Source organism: Oryctolagus cuniculus, chromosome 6, assembly GCF_051225735.1.
Source record: "Oryctolagus cuniculus isolate XC-2025 breed Fujian yellow rabbit chromosome 6, ASM5122573v1, whole genome shotgun sequence".
Classification (NCBI taxonomy): Eukaryota; Metazoa; Chordata; class Mammalia; order Lagomorpha; family Leporidae; genus Oryctolagus; species Oryctolagus cuniculus.
The window spans coordinates 58,290,442-58,316,898 of record NC_142872.1 but is presented as its reverse complement, the minus strand read 5'-3'; the positions used below and the strand labels follow the sequence as shown (position 1 = coordinate 58,316,898).

The window sequence follows — 26,457 nt, the reverse complement described above, 5'->3', positions numbered from 1 at the left end:
AGCATTGCAGCCATCTGAGGAGTGAACCAGCAGATGGAATATAGCTCTCTGTCTCTGTCTCCCCCTCTTTCTCTCTGTAACTCTGACTTTCAAATAAATAAATACACTTAAAAAAAAAAAAAAGAAGTGAGGAATTGGAACTCTGAGACATTGCTACTGGGAAGGTATATGGGGCTGCCATTTTGGGAAATAGCCTGGTGGCTTCTCAGTAGGTTAAACAGAGAATGACCAGGTAGCCCAGAAATTTCAAGAGAACTGTAAGCATATGAAGGTACCTCAAAAAGTTTGTGGAAAGAGTGTCCTACGAGAAAACTATGTGTAGATTTTAGGTTTTTTTGCTCCCAAGGTTAGTGCTGGATCTGGGAATGCAAAATGGAGCAGGATTCTGTGTCTGCCTTTTAGGAAAGCTTAGGAGAATTCAAACAAACTTCTTTCAATTCCAATTTTCTAAACATTTTAATTTACTCTCATACGTCACACAGAAATTTGTATATGCTTGTTCAAATAGAAAATACCCTCACAGCCAGAAAGTTGGGAACACTCAATATCTATCAACCAATTAATGAATAAACAAAGTGGAATATACACAACCAGTAGAATATTATTTGGCAAAAGAAGAAATTAAGTATTTTTTAAAAGATTTATTTATTTATTTGAAAGTCAGAGTTACACAGAGAGAGGAGAGTCAGAGAGAGAGATCTTCCATCTGCTGGTTCACTCCCCAATTGAACACAATAGCCAGAGCTGTGCCAAACTGAAGCCAGGAGCTAGGAGCTTCCTCCGGGTCTCCCACGTGGGTGCAGGGGCCCAAGGACTCGGGCCATCTTCTACTGCTTTCCCAGGACATAGCAGAGAGCTGGATAGGAAGTGGAGCAGCTGGTTCTCGAACCAGCATCCATATCGGATGCCGGTGCTTCAGGCCAGGGCATTAACCTGCTGAGCTACAGCGCCGGCCCCAGACATTAAGTATTGACATATGCTATAACATGGAGACGTTGAAAACATGCTATGTGAAAGAAGAAAGCCACAAAAGGCCATGTCGGGGCTGGTGTTTTGGGGCATCACTGCTTGTAATGCCAGCTTCCCATATCAGAGTGGTGGTTCAAGTCCTTGCTGCTTGGCTTCCAATTTAGCTTCCTATTAATGTACCTGGGACAGCAGTGCATCATGGCCCAGGTGGTTGGGCCCTCACCACCCACATGGGAGAACTGAATGGAGTTCTGGGCTCCTGACTTTAGCCTGGCCTTTAGCCAGCTGTTGCAGCCTGTTGGGGGATGAACCAGTGGATGGGAGATCAACGTCTTCTCTAGATCTGACTCTACCTCTCACTCTGATGCTCTGCCTTCAAATAAATAAATAAATATTAATAAGCATTTTTCTTTTCAAATAAATAAAAAACTAACAATACAAAAGGACAAACATTGCATGATTCCCTTCATACGGAATATCCAGAATAGATAAATCATAGTGGCGGAAAACAGAGCAGTTTTCTGGGAGCCAGAGGGAAGGGGGCTATGTATGTGTGTATTGGAGGGGGTTAACGGGTACAGGTTTTCTGCTGGGGAATAATGAAACTTTTCTAACATTGTGGTGAGTGGCACAACCCTACGAATATACTAGAAGTGAATGAAAAAAAAAAAAAGTACACTGCGGCCGAATCATCTGGTGTGTGAATCATATCTCGATAAAGCTGTTAAAACAAAACAATGCTCTCACTCCAAGTCCAGTAGTCTTGGGCACCATCCACAGCCTGACCCAGACCTGGGTGCTGGAGGCAGGCAGAGCCAGGTCCAGGCCCTAGTCTGTGCACTCCACTAAGCCTGTCCTAGTTTTCTCAGATAAAGTGCTGCTTCCGAGAGCCTCGGGTGCCTGCCAGCTCCGTGAAATGGGAATCCAAGGGAGTAAATGCCAGTACAGGAGCCGTTACATAGAAAGCATTTAGCACAGGACTGTGCACTGTGCATGCTCCACAGTCATGATCAGTATCTGTAACAAATTTAAATAGACAAAAGGCACGAGAAGTAGCAATTTTTTTTTCCAGTTAGGACATAATGAACGAAAGTGGACATCTTAGCACATTATTTGTCTCTTCCCAATCCAGCAGTTTCTTTCTCTCTGGCCCATTCCACCAATATCAAAGGAATTGCCACCCCTGAGAGATGTGAGGGTTCTTCCAAAAATGTAGTTTCTCCAACACCCATGAGCTCTGGGTTGATCTCCCTGGGGAAGACAGAGCCGCTGGAGTCCCTGGGGTTCTGGGCCCTCCAGCCTCTGCTGGACCGGCACGCCCTGGGCTCTGTACTTACATCGACTCCAACAGCTGCATGTACTGCTCATCTCCTCGGCCCCCTTCCACCTCATGGTCCAGCTTGAGGATGATCTCATTTTCGAACTGAAACAGGAGATAGAAAAGCAACAGTAACATCAGAAGGTTGAATGTCAAAATGAGTCGGTTCGTTACTTTAACCAAGGCTTTAGAGAGCACCAATGATGTCCAAGGTTAGTGCTGGGAGTTGGGAATGCAAAATGGAAGATGCTGGGCGTGCCTTCCTTTTAGGAGTGCTCAGGAGAAGGGGGAAACAGCAGGTGGTAAGTGCTGAGCCGGAAGACATGGCGGAGGGGAGGGGAGGGAGGCTGAGTCAGGGACAGCTGCTCACGACCCCTGTCACTTGAGCTTTCTTCTTGAATGTTAAGGTGAAACTTTGCAGGAAGATAAAGTGGAAAATGGCATTCCAAGCAACAAGAACAGCTATGCAAAGGCACAGGGGTATGTGACAGAACCTACATCTTCGGGGATGGTGTGTTGCCGTGTATAGCTTCCATTTCTGCTTGCCTAGCCTTTGGCATTTCCTTCTCCATTGTTTGGTCACCACCCCACCTCTCAATCTCAGGGCCTCAGGTGAGCTGATTACACCCCTCTATCTCCAGGTGTGGAAACCTGACACAGGCCAAGCCCCTAACCCTTATATGCTATTGCTCAGGCCCCAAGACTAATAAAGGGCCAGACCAAGCCAGCGAGATTCTGAGGCTTTGTTGGAACTCTCAGCAAAACAAATGTTTCTGCTAAACTTGAAAATGAAAGATTATAAGCCCAAGACTGCTGAAAATGAGACTCACACCAATATACAGGGAAGCAGAGCAGAGAGGAGCAGACAGACTACAACCTGAAGTTCTGTGTGAGCTCCTGGATTCAGCTATACCTGAAGCCTCATCATTTACGTGAGTTGAGAGTGTGTGTGTGTCTACCGGCTTATCTGCATATATAATACATATATCAATATATGAGCCAGTTTGAACTGAAGGTTTATTATCCACAACATAAGGTGGTTAAAAATACCCTGAAGACATAGAGTAAATGCTGGGCTCCCGAGAGTCAAGCCTGGTGACATCCGTAAAGACGAGAGAGCAAATGAAGTGAGTGACTGAAAAGCAAGTGTGCACCTACAATTCCGCCAAATCTGGGGGCACTGAAAACAGAGAATGCTTTGTCTTCCTCCTTTCAGATTCAAGAAGCGTTTCCCGCAGTGGGGTGCCTGGCTTAGTCATCACAGTTTCATGAAGGGTCCGACTGCGACTCACATGACTGTAATACAAACAGCCCGGAATGGTTTTCAGTACCTAACCTCACGGAGTCCATTCCTATCGTGCTGTCCACCTCTGCCCAGTTTACCATTAGAAAAGGAACTGGCACCTGGAGAGGGGAAGGATGTCTTTGGAAAGGTCACCGAGGTCCAGGGAGGCCTTGGGGACTCCTGGGTCCTGGCTCAGCCTCTTTGTTCTCAGTCTTCCCAATAGTCCCTGAAGTCGGGAGGGCCCAGGTTAGGTTTAAGTGCAGTAATGCCTGAAAGGAAGCCAGCCTCGGCTTGGCATGAGCTCCAGTTAAGTGTCAGTTACTATTACAGATGAAGAAGTAGAGGCTCTGAGAGTTGAAGCGACCTGTCTGAAGTCTCAGATGAATGACAGAGACCTTTGCCAGGTTCTCTCCTGTGCATAAAGGATCGAGCCCAGCGGAGCTGATGAAAAGACAGGGCCGCGATCCCCTTGTCCCTGTAATTCACACATTATCTGTGAGGCCGCTGCTCCCTCACCTTGGGCCACTCAGGATCAAAGGCAGGAACCAGAAGCTCGTGCTGACACAGCACAGAGGACAGACGATTTCCTGTGCGGTGCCCAGTTGGGAAGGACACATGAAGGAAATATGCCAGGCATGAAAAGATGGGTAGGGCTGTGAAAGCTAGGAAAGGGGGCCTTCCAGCTAGGGAGAAGGGAGTAGCTCATGGGAACAGATGGAAGGAAGGGAGCGAGGGAGGAAAAGGAGAGAGAGGGTAGGAAAGAGGTACAGAGGGGAGAAAGGAAAGGGAAGGAGAGAAGGAAGGAAGGGAGGGTCAGAGAAGGGGGCTGGGAGGGAGGTAGGAAAGAGGGAAGGGAGGAGGAGGCGAGGGTGGGAGGGAGGGAAGAGAGAGGGAAAAAAGAGACCTAGACAGGGGCCAGTCTGCCAATGAGTCATGCCCCACACAGGAGGCATCTCGTGGAGTGTTCCGCTTGTGTTAAGCATTACCCAAGGTTGTCTTCCATGCCAGGCCTAGGGCAGGCAGAAATACAGCCGAAGGAGGCTAAGCGCAGGCTGTGCTCTGGCTGCACCCCTCCTCCTCCATTCCTCCAGCATCTTGGGAAAGCCTGTGAGTCTTTCTAATCCCCGGTTTCAGGATTTATGTTGGCAGTCAGCAAAGGACCAGCCAGGAAGTATTTAAGGCTCCGTGGGCCACAATCTTGGCTGTCCTTACTCCGCTCTGCTGTTGTCCATAAAAGCAGCCGCAGACAACACATCATCTGGCTGCATCCCAATAAAACTTTATTTACAAAGGCAGGTGGAGGATGGATTGGGCCTGCAGGCTACAGTCCTGCAGTCTGTTGATCCCTTATGAATACAATGGGATAATGGGAATATCAGCAGTGTGGAGTGTGTTTATGAAGTGTGCAAGTTCCAGTGCGCACAGGGCTAGCTTCACGTATTCTTACTGCTCCTGTCATAGTTCCCACTGCCGAGTATTACTGGAAAGCAGCTCTGGGGAGACAACCCATGTTTTCTCTTGTCTGAGTGGTTCACTGGGAAATGCTGGCACGGTTCCTCCTGGTGAGATGAACTTGTCTTTGGAGCAGAAAGCGGATGGGGTAAATAAGCACTTGTCTCAGGGTCACAAAAGAGCCTGCCAGGGGAGAAATTGCAGGGTGCCAGGCAGCCAGCACAGCCAGATGATGCCACGCCGTGCCGAAGCCCATTGGGGTGGGTTGGAGCGTGTAGGTCTCGGTCAGGTGCATCCCGGGGCAGTGCTGTGCAGGACAGCGGCTGTGACCACAGGCTGTGGCATCAGGCAGGCTTAGTTCAGTCTCACTTTACCTCCCCCTACCCCAACTGAGCCCTTGGGCAAGTGAATACATCTTTCTGGGGCTCATTTTTCTCATCTATTCAATAGAGATTTAAAAACAGCACCTTCTGCACAGTGGTGCTGTGAGGAGTTAGTGGAAAATCAAGTGTAAAAGGCCAAGTGCGGCAGCTGGTGCGCAATGAGTGCTCCTCCGTTGTGAGCAGTGATCATCATGTTATTGTCGTTGCCATCATCATTAGCATCACAGTCTCATTTAGTCTTCACAACTGCCCAGGGAGATGGAAGGCATCATCTCAATTTTACCAGTGAGGAAACTGAGGCAAAGCAGACCCTGGTCTTGGGTTCCAAGGATGGATGAACTTGAGCGTGGGAAGAAGCCTCCAGGCGGCTGCCAGTATCGCTCCTGTGCAGAGCTTAGCTTGCAGCTTTGGCTCCATCTTTCTCCCAGCTACACAACTGCATGGCCTTCGCTGACTCCCGTTCCAGTCCTGAGAGGTAGGCAGTGTTAAGGGCTGTCTCTCCTGGCTGCCTTAGAATATCCTGACTATGTCCATCAACTTGGACACCTGGAAGGCTTTCTGATAGGAGCCCAGCCCAGCCAAAGAGTGGTATTCAGGGAGCAAGCGCTCTTCCTCACACGCAGTGCTGGTGCTGTGAGCGTGGATGTGACAGAGACAAGGAGGAAACGTGAAGTCAGCCTTTGGCCTCCCTTGTTAACAAAATGCCTGTGATCCTGGGGTGGGCAGAGGCAGAACTGGCCAGGGCGGGGTGGGGGCGGGGAGGTAATGCCACATGAGAAGGAATGTTTATGGGAATCAGTGCACATTGCTAAAGTTCTTTGAGTCTCTGGTCTCCAATGGCTCCAACTCATTTCCCAAAATGTTTTCAGTTTGGGAATGGTATCAAGACCCCCATTTAACAGATGAAGAAACTGAACGCAGAGAGGGTAAGTAGTGCACATGAATTCATTCAGCTTCTAAACTGTGACTCTGACTCCGAAGCACGGTGTGCAGAACACAGTAGGTGCTCCATATGTATTTATGGAATCGATTTCATCTTTTGTGCATCGTTCTACACCATGTGAATCATCTACTCACTCCAAGGCAAGACTCAATCTCAGTAGAACTTACTTGCCAAACTGATGACTCCATCCACTCATTCACTCAACAAGCAATTGTGTCCACGCACTGTTCTAAGTGCTGCTGAGGGTGGGATTTTTCTCTGGGAGCTCCTGCCTGCTGAGGGCTCAGACACCAAGGCTTAGTGGCACACAGTCTTGTTCTGCAACCTGCATCACAGCTAACCACTCCACCCAGTCTCTGTATCCCACAGCTCCCACTCCTTCCCATCAATATCACCCAGATATCATGTACCCCCTCCCTCTACCAAGCACTGGCTAGCCAGACAGCTGGGCTGGTCTACCCAGGCCCAGAGGATTACTCAAGCAGTGGTTAGCTTATTCTGAACCAAAAGCCAAGTCTGGCCTGCTCATTGCACAGCTGAACTCCCACACCAGCTGGCTTTTATGTTGGCCACTGTCCCATTAGTCAGCTTGATTGTCCTGTCTCTTTTGATAAGGAAGCTGCGAGGAGAAGCCATTGGGGAACATGCTTAGAATGAGCACTTTCTAGAGTGAGAAACTCAACGAACGGCCCCCTACATGAGAAACAGGTGCATGTACATCACAGGGGAGCCGTAACACCACTGGAAGCTTTTAGGGAAGGGAAGTCGCACTAGAGTCAAGCCACAGAAGAGGCCACCAAGCAGCTGCAATCAAGACAATGGCTAGGTCTTGCTTTCTTTGAGGACTTTCTATACTGGCAGGTACCCCTGAGGTGTTTCTTCTGCATATGCGTCACCAGGATCTTTTGCTAGGCACCTGCTGGCCTTAGAAATTGACCTCTGGTAAGTGCAATGGGAATTCAAAATGTTTGTGGAAAATGGAATTAAAAGATAAAGTTATTTTAGTGCAAAAGAATTTTAAAACCCATGCATAGTTTTTGTTCATAATAAGCATTTCCAGGAATTTTTAGAAGATCCTTCATATGCATGGATTTCAAAATTATTTGTACCAAAATAAGCTTATTTTTTTAAAAAAGTATTTATTTGAAAGGCAGAGTTAGAGAGAGGCAGAGGAGGAGACAGAGGTCTCCCATCTGCTGGATCAGTCCCCAAATGGCCACACTGCTGGCTGATCTGAAGCCAGGAGCCTGGAGCTTCTTCCAGGTTTCCCACTGGTTGTGTTAACATAACCCAAGAGGGGTTCTGATACACGATGGTCCTGAAGGTATTTCAACTCAAAGCCCTCTTCCCTGGAGCACCCTGGAGCTTCACAGGCACTCTGAGAACGTGCTGCTCTAGATGATGCCTTCCATTCTTTTATTCCACCAATGCGACACTGGGTGATGGAAAGCACACTGCCTGTAGCACGGCTTTTGGCATCATGTGACCAGTTGGTTGCAGCCTCTGCTTGGCCACTTTTTTTTTTTTTAAGATTCATTTATTTATTTGAAAGGTGGAGTTACAGAGGGAGGGAGGGAGGGAGGGAGAGAGGGAGAGAGAGAGAGAGAGAGAGAGGTCTCTCATCCACTGGTTCATTCCCCAAATGGCCGCGAGAGCCAGAGCTGGGCAGGTCTCCCACATGGGTGCAGGAGCCCAAGCACTTGGGCCATCTTCTCCTGCTTTCCCAGGCCATAGCAGAGAGCTGAATTGGAAGTGGAGCAGCTGGGACTCCAACCAGCACTGCAGGCAGCGGCTTTACCCGCTACACCACAGTGCTAGCCCCTTGGCCACTTTTTTGATGTGTGACTTGGGTAAATGATTTCACCTATGTCTCACTTTTTTTCCATCTTTGAAATGGGGATGATAATGTTGTCTACCTCACAGGGTTATAATAACAAAATGACCTAATGTATGGAAAGTACTTAACATAGTGCTACACACATAATAAACATCCAGTTAATATCAGTAATTATCATCATCATTATCACTATTATTATTAGGAGAGGTTGACGAAGAAGCTGAAAATGCACAGAAGGGAATACAAAGCAAAGCCATCTGACAGTCCTGCCCTGGGTAGACAAAGTGACAGGATCACTTAACAGACAAATAATTGGGGCGAGCTTTGCGAGATCAGTAGGGGCTTAGATAGTGCTGGCAGGCAGGACTGTGAGTGTGCAGAGAAGTAACAGGAAGAAGAAATGCATGGCTACCCACAGATGCAACAGCATTCAGACAACCTGTGGGGATGGCTGGATGGCTGGAGGGCAGGAGATGCCCCAGCAGTGCTGGGGAGAATAACTGGCAAGTCCAGTAGATGGCCGGAGTGGGCAGGGCCTTGAATGCTTGCTCGAGGGTGTGGGTTTTCTCGGCTAGGGGGACTGGAGCACCAAGAAGCAAGGGAAAGGTGACATCTCTAAGCATCTACAGGAACATCAGTTTAGAATCTGCTGCCTTTTAAAAGGGCCTGCTTGAAGAAAGATTACATGGTGGCAGGAGATGGTATGGAATGAGAGGCAGAAACACTGGGGGAGGCTGGGGAACCCAGTGAGGGGTAGGGCTGGACATAAAGGGAGTGGGCTGAGGCAACTGCTCTGGCAGCCTTGGTGGGACTCCAAGACGACCTTTCCCAAATAGTGTGGAATTTGCTGAACAGGGTCAAGAAGCCAGTGTGGGCAACAGTTGAGTTTTCCCCTGCTAGAGCTGGAGTGACGGGGGACCCAGGATTTGGTCCTCATTCTTCAAGCTTGTTGAGGTTTTCAATGCAAGTACTTGGCCAAGGACCCTTGTGTTTTACAGAGGTCCTGACTCCCTCCACACCGGGGCAGCCCTCTCTCCCCACACAGATAGGCAGGCCTCTCGTAGGACGCAGCTCTAACTCACCTGTGTTGAGCACCCGAGAGTACTGCCTGGCAGGGCTGGCTTTTTCTGGATAACGTGGTTCTTCAGTGTCATCCCAGCAGGTAAAGGACGAGACAAGGGAGGGTGCGGGATGAGGGGTGTGGGATGGCTAGGGCCTCAGAACACACCCTGGGGGAAGCACTGGGCAGGAAAGTGGAGATGCCGCTGTTCCTGAGAAAGGGACCCAGCACAAACACGGCAAGCAAGTGCATTCGAATCTTGGCCTTGGGCAGAGAAGCATGATAGAATACTGACCAAATCCGATCTGCCAGCTCATTCTGGGTCCATGAATAAATGTCCCTGTGCTCCCGCCGAGCCTCTGAATGAAGCTCAGGCAGATGGAACGAGGATATCATTATGGGGAAATGGGCTGGGGATTAGGGATGCTGGCATGAGTTTCCAGCCTCATTTTTTACCTTTTTGAAATCTCCACTCCTTTGATATTCACACAGCATCATGTCGAAGAAGATTGGTATGGTAGCTTTCCGGAGCTCAGCCTCAGGGATAAGTGTCATCTCTAATATAGGACCCACCATGCCCGGGATGAAGCAGATTTTGTTCTGGCCTGAAAGAGAAGAGGGCCACAGACATATAAGACAGTTTTGTGGGGCCAGTGCTGTAGCATAGTGGGTAGAGCTGCCACCTGCAAAGCCGGTATCTCATATGGGCACTGGTTCAAGTACTGGTTGCTCCACTTCTAATCCAGATCCATGCTAATGCACCTGGGAAGGCAGTGGAGGTTGGCCCAAGTGCTTGGGCCCCTGCACCCACATTGGGGGCCCACCTTCAGCTGTTGTGGCCATCTGGGGAGTGAACCAATGGGTGGAAGATCTTTCTCTCTCTGCCTCTGCCTCTCTGTAAATCTGCCTTTCAAATAAATTAAATATATCTTGTAAAAAGAAAAAGACAGTTTCATGATGCACACACAGGTCCTCTTCAGACCCAGCCTGGGGAAAGGAGGGAGAGGAGGTGTCACAGTGAGTCCCGTGGAGAACATGTGCACAGCTGCTTGCCGTAAGCCGGGCGCCGAGTTGAACACTTCACACAGATTACCTCCTGGGAGCGGCACATGCATCATCCCAAACCAGCCGCTGCTATTAAGGACAATCACGTGGGTGTGTAAAGCGCCTCACTGTTTATGGGGCTTTTCACCTGTATTATCGCCTCTGCAAATGGGGCTCTGATTAAAACTGTGAGTGATGGTTAGGCTATTACCAACTGTTTCCTGAAATGAGATGAGCAAAACTTGGTACCAGAACTGGCTGTAATAGTGTGGCCAGTGGAACAGGGAAGGTTCAGGCCTCTCAGAATCAGATGAGCCTCAATGGCCTATCTTTCTGCCTCATCTCAAGATGTCCCCGTGTGCCCCTCCCAGGCACCATGGTGGCCTGGTTCCAAGGTCCCAAAGCCATCTTGCTTCCTCCATCCTTTGCTGAGAACTCATTTCCTTTCCTGATCCCCAACACCCTCTTCTGTATTTGCACCTGTCTGCCCCTGGATGGCCCTCACCATCGTTCTCATCTTGGCTCAAATACTCTTTCCTCTGGGAGAAAAGCACCCTGGCCCTATGCACCCCCACCTGCCTCCCAGCTAGGTAGACACCCTGTACTGACTCCCTATGTTCTGTCTTCTTACCCAACTTTGAAATGAAGCCTTTATTTGCGGAATTGTTTGATTAACATCAGCCTCCCATATTGGAGCTTCGTGAGAGCAGAAACCATGCCTGTTCTCATCATTTTATCTGCAGCACTGACAGCAGACCATATTAGATGCTCGATCAATATCTGTCGAATGTGGGAATGGATTTGTCTAGCTCTTACATTCACTAGCTATGTGACTTGGATATGTATCTCATAAATTGCAGTAGCAACACCTACCTGTTGAGAGCATGTAAAAAATAAATCTGCAGGCACATATGACAGAGTTAGGCAAAATCAACAACCGGTGGCAGAGGAAGTATTGCTGAGAGGTCAAGGTATGCAGCCTGGAGCTAGAATGCCTGAACTTGGAAACTGGCTCAGCTCTCGACTAGCTGTGGAGTGTAGGGCAAGTTTCTCTCCCCTCTCAGGGCCTCAATGTGTTCATCTTTAACTTGACATAATAGTAGTATTCATGTCACAGGATCATTTCCAAGATCAAAGCGCCATTCATTGACCAGCTGGGACCAGACTTGGCAGGTGACACACTGTTATGGAGTGTCAGCCATGACGTCGTCGTGGTGAGGGTGAGTCAGAATGAACCAGGAAAGGCCGTCTCGCTGAGCAGACGTCTCAGATGTCACAGTGGTGAGGAATGAAGGGGAGCACTCAGGAATTTCAGAGATTTCCTGGGGAGCCAGCCGGGGCAAGCACATTCAGGAAACGCTGACACCTTGGGTATCTCTTTCTCCTCCTACTTTCATAGCCCACCTTGGTCTTCTCCATTGTCAGAGTGAATATTTGTGGTCTTTGTCTGGGGCAGAGAACAGAGAGCTCCTAGGGGTACAGAAACCCAGGTGGTATGGTGTGTAGCTTGGCATAGTTGCTTTCAATTAAAGCGGAGAAAAGGAGCCGAGAGGGAAGGCAGCAAGAAAATGAATTTTCATTCAGCGTAAATGAGGCTTAATGTTGGGAGTATTTCCCCAGAATCCAGATAAAAAAGGCACCATCTCAGGGATATCTTCAGTTAGCAAGAATGAAATGGTGAAGTGAAGCAGGCAGAGAATTGAGTGAAATATAAAGAAACTTTTCCAGCATATCAGCTTCATTATATGATGCATTTGGATTGCACTTGAGCCTCAAGCTTTTGCTTGGGCTCAAATAGGAAAAAAGATCTTACTTTCCAGCAGGTTTATAGTAATTGCTAATTTAGGTTTCTGATTTTGTCCTTCAAGATCCTTTAAGTCTTTTCAAACCACAGAGGGGTTTTAAAATTCAAAGTCAAGTGCAATAATAGGTAGAAGGTAAATGAGAAACTGTCAGATAAGCCACCATGGAATGGAGAAATTGCTTATGCAACAAAGGCCTTTAGAATCCTGGAGGGCGTTGGGTATGATAAGGATATACTTAAGATGGTTTAAAATAAAAGGCAGACACGCTGTAGACCTGGGATTTCTTCCACACTTTTGACCTGAATTCTCTGTAGATTGTTGAGGTGATACTCAGCAGAACAGGGAAAGAGAAGAGAAAAGAGATGTTGATCTCTAAATGCAATGTGATCTCAATGTCTCTTACAAGGCTCCCTAAAGAAAATAGGTTCCTTTACATTGAAAATGGAATTTTAGTCCATTGGATTTTTTGTTGAAATAATCTAAATGTGTTTGTATGTGTGTGGACATCTTTATACACATGGATGCATGCACACACACAGAGAGACATATTTGAATACAGACTCATTTGGGGGAAAAATCCTTATTCAAGAGGCACACCTACCTACTGCTGTATTTGAAAAGGGGAAGGAAGGGAATTGGTTAGAGGGTCTTTTATATCAAGGAAGCTGAATCTCACTGGGAATAGATGCCAATTAGTAAAGGCTGTTAAAGTGCCAATTAGGCAACAGGATAAATCCAGATGCTGAATTACATGGGCTTAGGGAAAGGATCTGGGAATAATGAGAACTCAGAGAAAGAACTTAGGTATGGGAACAGGAAGGAGTCTGTGTCCTCTGGCCTCAGTTTCTAATCTATACAATGGCCTCATCCACCAATACTCTCAGGAATAGACTGTAGGACTGAAGGGGCTGGGGCACTAAGAAGATGACCTTCAGAGGGAGGGGGGAGAAAATAATCTTTGTGAACTTGACTGAGAATGAAGTCGGGCAAGGCCCTGACTCTATGAGGCTGAGACTTCAAGGCTCTCCCAGGGCTGGCACAGGTCCTGAAATGAATGGGGATGAGGGCAAGCTATTCTCCTCGGGACTTCAGAGTCCAGCAAGCATCCTGAAGAATGAACTAAGGCTGGGCTTAGCGCTAAAAAATCACCCCTTCAGTTCAAAAGGGTGAGAAAGAACACTGTTCTCTGGTCTTCCATCCATCTTGGGCACGGTCAGGCTCCCTCTTGGCCATTCTCTGAGATAGGCAATCACTTCTCTCCTCATTACTCAGCACAGGTCAATCTCAGCTTCTACCCAGACCCTGTAGAGTCTCTGAGGCTGACCACTGGGTCAGGCTCCATCAGTGCTCCTCCATGGCAGTGTGACAGTGTACTTGTCACTTAACGCTTATGAACATCCACACTCTGCTCTATAAAATGGGGATAGTGGTAACATCTGCCTGGTAGAACTGTGGACATCTACAGGGCGGATTACGCAAGGTCTCTGCACAGTGTCTGGCCATGCAGAAAGCTCCAGAGTGTTGATGCTGATTATGATGATGCTGGTGGTGGTGAATACTTTGGAGTTAGCACAGTGTAAGGTTCTAGAAGAAATATAAAAAGATAAAAGTATAAAAATTGGCCGGTGCCATGGCTCAATAGGCTAACCCTCGACCTAGCGGCGCCGGCACACTGGGTTCTAGACCCGGTCGGGGCGCCGGATTCTGTCCAGGTTGCTCCTCTTCCAGGCCAGCTCTCTGCTGTGGCCAGGGAGTGCAGTGGAGGATGGCCCAAGTGCTTGGGCCCTGCACCCCATGGGAGACCAGGAGAAGTACCTGGCTCCTGCCATCGGATCAGCACGGTGCGCCAGCCGCAGCATGCCGGCCACGGCAGCCATTGGAGGGTGAACCAACAGAAAAGGAAGACCTTTCTCTCTGTCTCTCTCTCCCTGTCCACTCTGCCTGTAAAAAAAAAAAAAAAAAAAAAAAAAAGTATAAAAATTGTCCAACTTCATGTAGTTCCCTGAGCTTTTCATGGAAATATCTAGGCTGGTCAGCTTCAGAGCAAAGACTTGGTCCAGGGAAAGAGCTGGGATGGATCTATGTCATCTGCCACGGCTGACATTCAGGATCCTCTGTACTTTGTTCTTTCTATTGAACTGTTTTGTCATCTGTCCTCAAAGATATTTGAAAAGCCTCAGCCGATCATGCTGATCCATGGCTTTCCACGGCTTCTGTGCTCTTGGGATCAAGCTCTGCAGGCCATCTGGTCCAGTGCTCCCTCTCCTTACCCTGACTCTGGCCTCCTGCCCACCTTCCTTCCACGGACAAGCCTCCCTCTGCTCCAACACACCTGTTGCTCCCCCAGGCTTTCACACAGGCCTTCCCTGCCATACTGTTCTTGCCTCCCTCTCCTTGGCCCTATTCCCACTCTGAACCCTACTCTACATATGCCCCGCAAATAAAGCTGTATTCCTTCTCTATAGCTATGCTATCCAATGTGGAAACTACCAGCCACATGAGTCTTCTAAGCCACTTGCAATGTGGCTGGTCCAACTGAAATGCACTATAAATGTAAAACATCCAACAGATTTCAAAGAATGAGCTCCAATAGGGAAGAAAGAATATCAGGTGTGTTGTGCATTGATTACATGCTGAAATGATAATATTTTAGAACATGTAATAAAATACCAACAGTCCCCAGCTTATGATGGTTTGGCTTAAATTTTTTTGACTTTACAATGGTGTAAAAGCCACACACATTCAATAGAAACCGTTTTGAATTTTGGATTGAGACCTTTTTCTTGGCTGGCAATATGATCCAATCATCTGATGCTGGGTAGTGGGAGCAAGCAGAGCTCCCAGCTGGCCCCACGGTCATGGATGGAAACAACTGACATCCTAAAAGGGGGCTGAGTTGCTCAGCTATGACATTCAGCAGGCTTGGCATAGCCAATGCATTTTCGACCTCACGAAATTTTCAACTTATGATGGGTTTATTAGGGTGTAACCCTCATTGTAAGTCAAGGAGCATTTGTATTGTTAAAATTGCATGCTTTTAAAATGTAGACATGTTAAATGTAGAGCTTTTTAAAATTAGGTAGGTGGATCACATTCTGTTTCTTTTTTTTTTTTTTTTAAGATTTTTATCTATTTATTTGAGAGATAGAGTTACAGACAGAGAGAAAGGTCTTCCATTCGCTGGTTCACTCCCCAAATGGCTGCAATGGCCGGAGGTGGGCTGATGTGAAGCCAGGAACCAGGAGCTTTTTCTGGGTCTCCCTCATGGGTGCAGGGGCCCAAGCACTTGGGCCATCTTCCACTACTTTCCCAGGCCATAATCAGAGGGCTGGATTGGAAGAGGAGCAGCTGGGACACAAACTGGCTCCCATATGGGATGCCGGCATGGCAGGTGGAGGCTTAGTGTACTTTGCCATAGCACCAGCCCCTCCTGTTCTGTTTCTATAGGAGGGCAGTACTTGGAGCTCAGGACCCTGGCTCTTCCTCCCGGAAGCCATCTGTGGCTCATTTGCTGTCAGAGTCTCTGGGTGTCCTACAGTTATTTTGCCTTTGCAACTATAATTAAATAACTCTGCCACTAGCAGTGACAACGATCACAAGTCCATGAGGTCAGAGGCTCCTTCTCTGCCTTGTTCTCAGTTCGAACCCCAGCCTTTGGCACTCTGCCTGGCTTTGAGTGCATGCTTGTATTGGTTTCCTATTACTGCTGTTATAAATCATCACAAACTTAATGTCTTAAAACAACACAAATTTATTACCTTGAATTTCTGGAGGTGAGAAATCTGGAAACTGTTTCATTAGGCTAAAAATATTCAAGGGGTGGGTAGGACTGAGTTTCTTCCAGAACGGCCATAGAAGAAGCTGTTTCCTTTCCTTTGACAGCTTCTAGATGCTGCCTCCACTCCTGGGCTCATGGCCCCATTGCCCCTTCTTTATAGTCAGTGGTGTAACTTCAACTCTCTCTCTGACTCTGACTCTCCTGCCTCAACTGTTCACATGTCAGAACCCTGTCAATGAACTGGGCTCATGTGAATAGTCCAAGATACACTCAGTATGTTCGAGACTGATTCCTTGATCACACCTGAAAAATCCCCTTTGCCATGTCAGGTCACCTATTCCATAGGTTCTGGGTATTTGTACAAGGACATCTTTGAGGAGCGATTATTCTGTCTACCACAGTGCTCAGTGTCTCCAATCTTAACTCCTGTTTCTTCTCAGAAGCTTTATCCCCAGCCCTAAGAAACCTGCCTTTTCCCCATCATTCCTTGAGTCCTGACATGGATCAGCCTTTGGTGCCTGATTTGGGAGTCACTTTCCCCAGTGCAGTGACCCTTATGGTCCTCACTTGGTTCCCTTCTGTCTGATTTCCTGGGTCTCTATCATGTACTTCACAGCGACATTCCTGGTCCTCCTGACTAGATGGTAGGCCTCCTCCGTGCAGAGCTGGACCTGCCTTACATGTCTCCAACCCTCCCCCCACTCCTGGACCTGGCCACTCTAGCTGCTTGAAAAGGAATGCCCACAACACTCTCATCGCTCCATCAGGAGCGGCCTCCCTACATGTGAGGCCGAGCCTCCGGCCGCGGGAATGTGTCTTTCTTTCCCATGTTGATTGTTAACACAGCAGCCCAGCGTTAAACCAAGTGAATGTGGGAGGGTTAAGTGCAAAGTCATTTTAGCAAAATGTGCATTGCTTCGCACCAAGCAGAAATCAAATGTTATGATGCTACAGCACTGGGAAGAGAACATTACATTTGGCATCATCCCAGGATCCAAAAGCACAAATGGCATTAACCCATTAGTGGCTGGGTCCTCAGGAATGTTTTTCTTCTCCCCATCAAGACCTCCCTGGCTATATCTCTTCTCCAAAAACAAGGCACATCTCTCTGTCTCTCTCCCTCTCTCTCTCTCTCTGATGCACACACACACTCACTCACATGCATGTCTAGACTCTTTCCAGAAGAATGTTAAATAATCCTCAAACCTAAGAGTATAGCTTTGCAATTACCTGTCTTATAATCATAGAGCTGCTCAAGTCTTTCCGACGACAAGAATGATAATACTGATGATCGTGATGATGAAGGCCTGATGGTTTCCGGCATTAACACAAAATTTAAAAACTAACATGTGTAATGATTTACTCTTTATCAGTAATCTTTGATAAACATAGCTGGCTATTTCACATTCTTTGAAAATAGTTTGTGGGTCCAGTGTTTAGGCACAGTAGGCTGACTGTGATGCTGGCATTCCACATGGGCACTGGTTGAGATCCAGCTCCCTGCTAATGTGCCTGGGGCAGCATAGCCACATGGGAGACCCAAGTGCAGTTCCAAGTTACTGGCTTCAGCCTGGTTTAGCTCTGCCATTGCAGCCATTTGGGGAGTGAATGAGAGGATGGAAGATATGTCTCTCTCTCCCTCCCTCTCTCTCTTTCTCTAACTCAAATCAATGGAAAAAGAATCTTTAAAAGAGAAAAAGAAAATAGTTTGCATATTCCCTGGGGAAAAGTTTGTTTTTTTTTTTGTTGTTTTTTTTTGTTTTTTGACAGGCAGAGTGGACAGTGAGAGAGAGAGACAGAGAGAAAGGTCTTCCTTTGCCGTTGGTTCACCCTCCAATGGCCGCCGCGGCCGGCGTGCTGCGGCCGCCGCACCGCGCTGATCTGATGACAGGAGCCAGGTGCTTCTCCTGGACTCCCATGCAGTGCAGGGCCCAAGGACTTGGGCCATTCTCCACTGCACTCCCTGGCCACAGCAGAGAGCTGGCCTGGAAGAGGGGCAACCTGGACAGAATCCGGCGACCCGACCGGGACTAGAATCCGGTGTGCCGGCGCTGCAAGGCGGAGGATTAGCCTAGTGAGCTGCTCCTAACAAGAAGTTGGAAGATGGTCAGTCCAGAGCTTCCCCATCCATCCTCAGCAAGTGATTTGCATCTTCATAGCTTCAAGACCGCCACTACCCCTCCAGAAATCTTGTTATTTCCAAAAAGGAGGAGAGGAAGAAGGGCTATGGGTAAAAATGTGTTGTACTTATTGAATTTGTCTTCCCCCCTCCTCACCTCATTTTTTAAATTTTTATTTATTTATTTATTTATTTATTTTAACAGGCAGAGTTAGACAGTGAGAGAGACAGAGAGAGTTAAAGACAGTGAGAGAGAGAGACAGAGAGAAAGGTCTTCCTTCTGTTGGTTCACTCCCCTGATGGCCATCACAGCCGGCGCACTGCGCTGATCCAAAACCAGGAACCGGGTGCTTCCTCCCGGTCTCCCATGCGGGTGCAGGGACCCAAGCACTTGGGCCATCCTCCACTGCACTCCCAGGCCACAGCAGAGAGCTGGACTGCAAGAGGAGCAACTGGGACTAGTACCCAGCACCCCAACCGGGACTAGAACCCGGGGTGCCAGCACCACAGGCAGAGGATTAGCCTAGTGAGCCATGGTGCTGGCCCACCCTCATTTTTTTTAACTGGGAAAAAATGTTTTCCTGAAGCCCCAGGATGTATATTTCTACTGATTCTTGTGGGATGGAGTTGGGTCACATGGCTACCACCTGCCTGAGGACATTGTCAACTGAGAAAATTAAAATCCTAAAAAAAAAATAAAAATAATAATCCAGGTCTAGCTAGCCAGAAAGAAGAGAAAAGCTATTTCATGGATAATCAACAGAGTCTGCTTCTAAATTTCACTCAGTCTTGGACATTGCATGAATTGTACTCCCAAAGATACTATTACCCAATGTAGTGGTCTCACTATATTGGCATCTAATGTATATAGCACTCATTCCTCATGTTTATTAGCAGTTAGTCATGTTAGCATAGAGAAAACATGCTAATGCCTGCATCCCAGAGAGTGCAGGATGGCATGGAAGTGGGACAGCCCTCATTCTCTCTGCCTCTACAGGCAACGAGAAGGCAGGCATTTAACTAATGAGTGGAAGGCTGTTGCAGCCAGGAAGATCACTTCAGGCTGACGTACTTGTCTCTTCCTCAGAAGCCTGGCCAGGAGGTGAGGGCTCAGCCATGCGGGCAAAGCATCCTTTATTTCTTGTTTTCTGCAGTGGATGTCTGTGGATATCATCTGATCTCTGCAACTCGTTCTTCCAGCAGTATCATCCTGGACTTCACAATGGGAAACGCCACCTCCATTGATGGTTAGTGACTTGATGGGAACTTCAAGGGGTCATCCAAGGACAGCCAGTGGAATGGCGTCCTCGGGAGTCTGTGTCTTCAGCAGAGTAAGCATGAAGGGAGTAACCTGTAGGCAATGCGGGGGGCTGCACCGCCTGCCTTGTATCCTACCAGGGCTCTGGCTCCTGTCCTCCCATAACCTGGTTCTTCATCAAGTTTTGCAACAAACATCTTCCTGGATGAAGGCAGAGTGTCAATCTCACTTCTTGCAACCCCCAAATCATATTGGCATATAGATACATGCCAGTGTGCCTGTCCAGTGTGCCTTTAATCCACCAAATGATCTTGTATAAACCCCACCTCTCTGGGCCCAAGTTTCCTCAGGGGTAAAGCGCTGGGTTGGACCAGACCAGTGGCTTCCAACTATTTCCTGCCGAGCTTCAGGACTTCCCCTCAGAAGAACCTCAAGGGCCCATGTGGGGCGTTCAGGAGCCATTCGTTATCATGGCTCGGGACCCCCAACTCACTTCAATTAGAATAGCTCTCCTTTTCTCCAATTTACTTATCTAGTCGTGCAATATTTTTTATTGGCTATCAGCTAAAAATAAACACTTGAAAAATGCCGGACAATATCATCTCCAAAGGGCCCTTCCAGCTCTGATAGTCTGTGATTCTAAGCAGGTGGAATATTTGGTAACATCTTCTCATTCATCAGCATAATTGGGAGTACAGGAATGGCTGCCAAAACGTACTCTATATCTAAATAAAATCTCTGTGCAAAACAATGGCACTAAAGGACACCCAGAAAAGAACAGGTTCTGTGCAGGGACTTGAGACAAAGCACAGCTCCCTGACTGGCAATTCCGGAGACCCCTGGCTGGAGAGCTGAGAGAGGAAGCCCCCCACAGCTGTAGCTGGGCTCTGCCATGGCAAAGCAAAGAAGCAAATGCTTAGGCAAACCGTATCTGGGCCTCTCCCTTCTGTGGGGCACAGCCAGTATTTTGAAAACTTTCAATTAGTGGCTATTAATATTCATACATTGCAAAACATATGTAAAAGTTCAGTGTCCTGGTTTCTTCTGAAAAACGGAAGCTCTGACAACACTGGGCTTGCATTCCAGCAGGGCAGCCACCAGCTAGAGAGGGACAACAACTACCCCTGTCTGTGGGCTCTGTGCCTCACCGAGCCCAGGCCACCTGCTCCTTGCCATACTCCCGACCCTGAGGCCAGGTGCTGCCTATTGCTAGGCCTGCACTTGCACTGTGGTTGTTTGCTTCCCCTTATGGCAAAGCCGTGGTAAATGAAATATGAATTATTATTTCTTATACCCCTGTCCTTACTCAAAATGGAGAAACCAAAGATAGACTGAAAAAGACGTGTTTTTCTAGAAAAACAGGCAGAGAGGGGACCCCTCCTCCCCAGGGGCCATGTGACAATACTCAGACTTTTTTGGTCTTCACAACTAGGAAGGGTGGAAGCTTGGAGGGTAGAGGCCAATGAGACTGCTTAATATCCTGCAAATTCACCGGACAGCCCACACAACCGAGGGTGACCCCACCCCAACTGCTGATAGTTGATAGTACCTGGGGTTTAACACATCACAGCCCCTTCACTCTTACATTACCTGCCTGGGCCCTGCCCTTTAGGCATTACTGAGACCAGGCCGGGCTTTGATGAAGAAGCCAGCACAGTAGAATTAGGTCCTCCCCAAGGGGGCAAAGGTAAGAATGGTAAGAACTCTGTGTGGGGCCGGCGCCACGGCTCACTAGGCTAATCCTCCACTTTGCGGCGCCGGCACACCAGGTTCTAGTCCCGGTCGGGGTGCTGGATTCTGTCCCAGTTGCCCCTCTTCCAGGCCAGCTCTGCTGTGGCCCGGGAGTGCAGTGGAGGATGGCCCAAATGCTTGGGCCCTGCACCCCACAGGAAACCAGGAGAAGCACCTGGCTCCTGCCTTCGGATCAGCGCGGTGCGCCGGCTGCAGTGGCCATTGGAGGGTGAACCAACGGCAAAGGAAGACCTTTCTCTCTGTCTCTCTCTCTCACTGTCCACTCTGTCAAAAAAAAAAAAAAAAAAAAAAAAACCTCTGTGTGTGGTGGCCGCAATGGCTTCATCTGTCCCCATATAAAGCAAACCCGTGAGAAGGTGCTGTTTCCCCAGCATAGGCTCAGGGATACCAAATTCCCTGACTTTGGGCTTCATAGCTTGTAAGTGACAGGACAAGGCCCAAGGCAGAGATGTACAGTCTTTTCTGGGCTTAGGTCCTCAGTCCTGACTTGGACTTTGTGACTCAACCAGCAACCTCTCTGTTGTCCAGTTTGTGTTCTTAGCCCAAATCAGATGCTGCCAGCTGAAAGTCCATCTGCCCTGCTGTGCTTTCCCCCAGTGGACAGAGCTTGCCGGAAAGGGCAAGCAACTGTCGTCCTGCAAACTCAATGGGAAGCAGCAGACACTAAGAGGTCCGGGGAAGCAAGAAGCAAAGTTTAGGGGTTGAGGGTAGAATGTCATGAAGATGAAATCCAAGAGTTGGGCACAGTTCTTCTAGGTGCCTCTGCTAAAGACAGTCAACAGCCAAGTTCAGGCAAGAGAACTGGGCATCGGAGAGGCAGAAGGGAGCACAAAAACCAGAGGTGAAAACAGGCGTTCTTCCTTACTGCTCATTCACTCATCCACCACCACCACCAACCCCCCCCCCCGCCCCCGCATCTTCCAGCACAGATTTGTGCAGCAGGGTTCAGGCTGTGGATAATGCGGATGGCCCCTGCCCTCATGGAATCAAAACCATGCTCCGAGACTTCCAGCTGTTTGATGTCAACCAAATTGCTTCCATCCCCGAGTTTCCTGATCGATAAAAGGAAGAGGGGCAGTTTCTATCTTGCAAGGGATGATGTGAAGATTAAATATGACCTCCTTAGCACTCCCTTCACTCAGACTCTTAATACATGTGTCCCTGGTTCCAGCCTCTGCTTCCTTCCTCCCAGGCTACCACTCAAGTAATCATGCATGAGTCCTGTAGCCCACACAGGTGAGGATAACTCCTGGGGTCACCTTTCAGATCTAAAGACCCTCTCATCCTAGACAACCAGTTCTTGCCCCTAAGGTTGGAGGGTTTTGTGCACCACGTCATGTAGGAAGCAGGATGCTGGATGTAGAATTGCCTGGCCGTCAGCAGCACAGGTCTCTGTCGTAGGAGGATGTGAATTCTCACAGCAGTCCTGCCTCTCCCTGCCCCTGTTCCTCATAAATGCCAATTTGACTCCGCAACCGCTTGTGGATAGCACGAAGCAGATTCTCAGCAGCTTGGCGGGTGGGCGTGGCTACCCTCATCAGGGCCCGGGGGCGTGTACAGTGATAAACCCTGATTCCAAGCCCTTGCTAACGAAAGCCTTGTTGTCCCCGACACATGGCCTTCAGGAAGGAGCTGGGCACGTGCCGATGTGTCTACCTGGACTGGGGTGCCTACTCACCAAGCTTGTACCACATGTCACGGATGGAGAAGCCAATTAGCCGTCTCATGTCCCCGTACCTAAGAGGAACAAAAACGCGCGCTTCAGGCACTATCTCAGAGCATCCCACGAAACCCCGCCCCCTTCAGGAAACCCAGGAGTGCCACCTACTTATTCAGAATTTTGTTGTACTTCGCGTGCGAGAACTGCTCCAGCTGCAGAGAATCCTGAGTGATAAAAGCCACGGCCAGATGAAAGTAGTTGTTCCACAGCTGTAAATGAAGGAGGGGAGAGGACAGGCGTGAAGAGGGTGTGAGGGGGGGACTTATTAAACGCTGGCTGACGTGAATAATTTATGAAGACGGCAGAAGACAGAGGCAGAGCCAGTTTCATTGTGCACACTGCAAATTTCCAACTGGCACGGACTATGCAATTAACATCTGAGCCAGAGGGAGGACAGAGGATGGATTTCTCTGGGCACTGACCATGTCCCCTCTTCCACAACAGGATCAGGATGGGCAGGAGGATCCCAAGAGCTGCTTTTTGTGTTTGTTTGTTTGTTTGTTTATTTATTTATTTATTTTGGGGTGTAGTGCCTTTTTTTGTGTTTTTAAAAGACAACCACTCTCCCCTCTGCTGGAAGCCCAGGTGAGTTGGGTTCCTGCCCAGGAATTAGAGGGTGATGCCCTTCCTAATTCACCTGATAGCTCACAGACCCGTCTGCAATCCCTTCTGTCTTAAAATAATTTGCCTTTTCCTTTCCTGTAGCTCAAATGGTTTCCAAGTGTGGTTCCTAGAGCAGCAGGACCTGGGAACATGTTAGAAGTTCAAACTCTGTTTTCTGCCCTGACCAGTTGTGTTTGGATGCCATGGAGGTCAGGCCTCAAAATCTCTGTAGTAACAAACATTCCATTTTTACCATGGGCCATACACTCCCTTCTTTCACGACCTAAATGATAAGGTACAGATAAGTTAAATGACCACCCAAAGTCATACTGCTGGTAGATAGAATGAGAATTGAGTTATTTTTAATTAACCCCAAAAAACTCTAAAACTGGGATCTATACACGGATTAAACAGTAACATAGCAAAAGGTTATTTTCCATCCTACTTTGGACACTCATCTAATTCCCCAGAAGAAAATGTTAACAATTTCTTGGATATCTTTTCAAATTTTTATTCACAAGCAAATAAATATGAGTATCTACATAAAGATCTTTTAAAACAGTCTGCTGTACTTTGGGGTTTTTTTCCTCTTGAAAATGTTTCCATACTAGCACACACAGATCTGCTTCACTCTTTTATTGCTGAATGGTATTCTGCTATAAGTCTGTACTTTAATTTTAACCAATTCCCTATTTATAGACATTTATCTTGATTCCAACATTTTTTTTATCTCTACCAACAGTTCTGTAATCAACATCCTTGTTCAAACATCTTTATGCGTGGGAAACTATATTTATAGAAAGCATTCCTAGAGTTGGAACTGCTAAGTCCTAGGGTCTATGCAAGTTTTGTTGTTGTTTGTTTGTTGTCTTCATTGTTTGTTGTCATAGACACTGTTCAGTTGCCTACCAGGCTCCCAATGCAATCACCAGCTCCATTGTCATGAACAAGTTACCCCGCCTCTCTGAGTCTCAGTTTCTTCATCTGGAAATTGAGGATAATAGAATCTTTGGGGCATAGTTACATGAACTCCAGAGGAAATTTTGGCTAGTAAACTCCTACTTAAACCTTAAACACCACTTCTTGGGGAAGTCTTCCCTTCACTAAGAGTAGAGCAGATCCACTTTTTTTTTTTTTTTTTTTTTATTTATTTTATTATATTTTATTATATTATTTTTATTTTTATTTATTTGTTTACTTTATTTTTTTTTATTTTTATTTATTTGTTTACTTGAAAGAGTTACACAGAGAGGAGAGGCAGAGAGAGAGAGAGGTCTTCCATCCGCTGGTTCACTCCCCAGGTGGCCGCAATGGCAGGAGCTGTGATGATCTGAAGCCAGGAGCCAGGAGCTTCCTTTGGGTCTCCCACACAGGTGCAGGGGCCCAAGGACTTGGGCCATTCTCTACTACCCTCCCAGGCCAAAGCAGAGAGCTGTATTGGAAGTAGAGCAGGCAGAACTTGAACCGGTGCCCACATGGGATGCCAGCACTGCAGGCAGCGGCCCCAGATCCACCCTGTATTCACTCTCCTGACACCCTGTTCACAGGACTTATGATGTATTTTGAACTCTATTTTCTGTCTCCGCTATGGGCTGCAAGCATCATGCAGGCAAGAACATCACCTGTTTAGTTACTGTTGTTTAGTACACTGTGCCTAGTGTCTCCTCTGCCCCAGCATGCTCACAGGGGAATGAGTTCATCAGTGAGTCAGTATTCTGTGTGCATTCTCCTGAGATCCTCTGAGGGAACTCCCCATTCAGAGATCAGGAAACTGAGGCCCTAGAGGACCAGTGATTGCCCAAGGTCACACAGCTGCAAAATGATGCAAGTGGCATTTGGATCCATGTTTATCCTGCCCCAGGGCTTGCATTCTCAACCACCAGGCTCTTCTGCTAAAATTGTTCTTCCCCTTCCTTGGCTTCCTTTAGCTTTTGTTGTTGCCTAAGGTTTCCACGGCTTCATCCGATGCTTCACGATCTTTATAGCAGAGAGATCAAATATATTGCATCCTGCAGGATTCTTTCTGAATGGCCTTGAATTATTCTTTATCCCAAGTTTCAATTAAACATAAAAAAGGACCCAGCAGGCAGTGTTGCTGAAATGCAGCCGGCTGGCCTTCTGTGACCACTCGGGAGATGCTGCTGATTCTGCGGTGGGAGGGTCCAGTATGGCCTCACGTAGGGAACATCAGGATGGAGGTTGGCATGATGGCTAGGCAAACTGTCCCCAGGGATCCACCCATCTTCCTGCCTGGAGCAGCCACTCCACCAGGAGGCCCCTGGTGGTGCTCTGGGCTGTCAGTCTCTGATGACTACTCCCTCTCTGTGTGTGGTGTGTGTCTCGTGTCTCTCCCTCACCTTTGTTGTTGTTGTTATGGGTTACATTTCCTTATATAAACACCAAGCTGGCTCTCATTCCCTCACTAATGGTTGAGAATGTTCTGGAAGTTTTTCATTTCACAAGATCTAGCATGTTGGTTTAAAAATGATCCGAGGGGACAGTGCTGTGGCTCAGTAGGTTAATCCCCGACCTGTGGCGCCAGCATCCCATATGGGCACTGTTTCAAGTCCCAGCTGCTCCACTTCCAATCTAGCTCTCTGCTATGGCCTGGGAAAGCAGTAGATGATGGCTCAAATCCTTGAGCTCCTGCACCCACATGAGAAACCCAGAAGAAGCTCCTGACTCCTGGCTTCAGATTGGCGAAGCCTCGGCCGTTGCAGCCATCTGGGGAGTGAACCAGCAGATGGAAGACCTTTATCTCTGTCTCTACTTCTCACTGTCTGTAAATCTACCTCTCAAATAAATAAAAATAAAATCTTTAAAAAATAAAAAAAAATGATCCAAAGACCAACTGGACCCAGAAAGTGATTTAAAAATGTCTGAAGGTATAGGCAGGAATAACCACACCCAAAGCCAATTACAGCTTCGGGGCTGAGAGAAGAATCTTAGTACCAATCATAGAGCTGCTGACATAGAAACAGATTTCCTAGAGCCTAAAAGTGGTCCCTGCGCCAATCAGAGTTTCCAAAAAAGTAGAGTCTAATCCTACAGCCAATCATCTTTGAGCTCTATATCCGAGTGCCAGGAAGAACTAGCAAGGTCAGAGAGTATTTCTGGAGCCAGAAAGAGCC

The 26,457-nt window shown here is 47.8% G+C and overlaps 1 protein-coding gene across 2 annotated transcripts in view; it reads right to left on the bottom strand.

Annotated features, from left to right (window-relative positions):
• DOCK2 (dedicator of cytokinesis 2) overlaps positions 1-26,457 on the bottom strand; it is a 430,360-nt gene that overhangs the window by 51,804 nt on the left and 352,099 nt on the right. For both annotated transcript variants that reach the window (XM_017341248.4, XM_089335064.1), the window contains 4 exons: positions 22,832-22,932; positions 22,682-22,740; positions 9,704-9,852; positions 2,307-2,392 (listed from right to left, as the gene is read on the bottom strand). In XM_017341248.4, the coding sequence (XP_017196737.2) occupies positions 2,307-2,392; positions 9,704-9,852; positions 22,682-22,740; positions 22,832-22,932 (395 nt within the window). The remainder of the gene's footprint in view (positions 1-2,306; positions 2,393-9,703; positions 9,853-22,681; positions 22,741-22,831; positions 22,933-26,457) is intronic.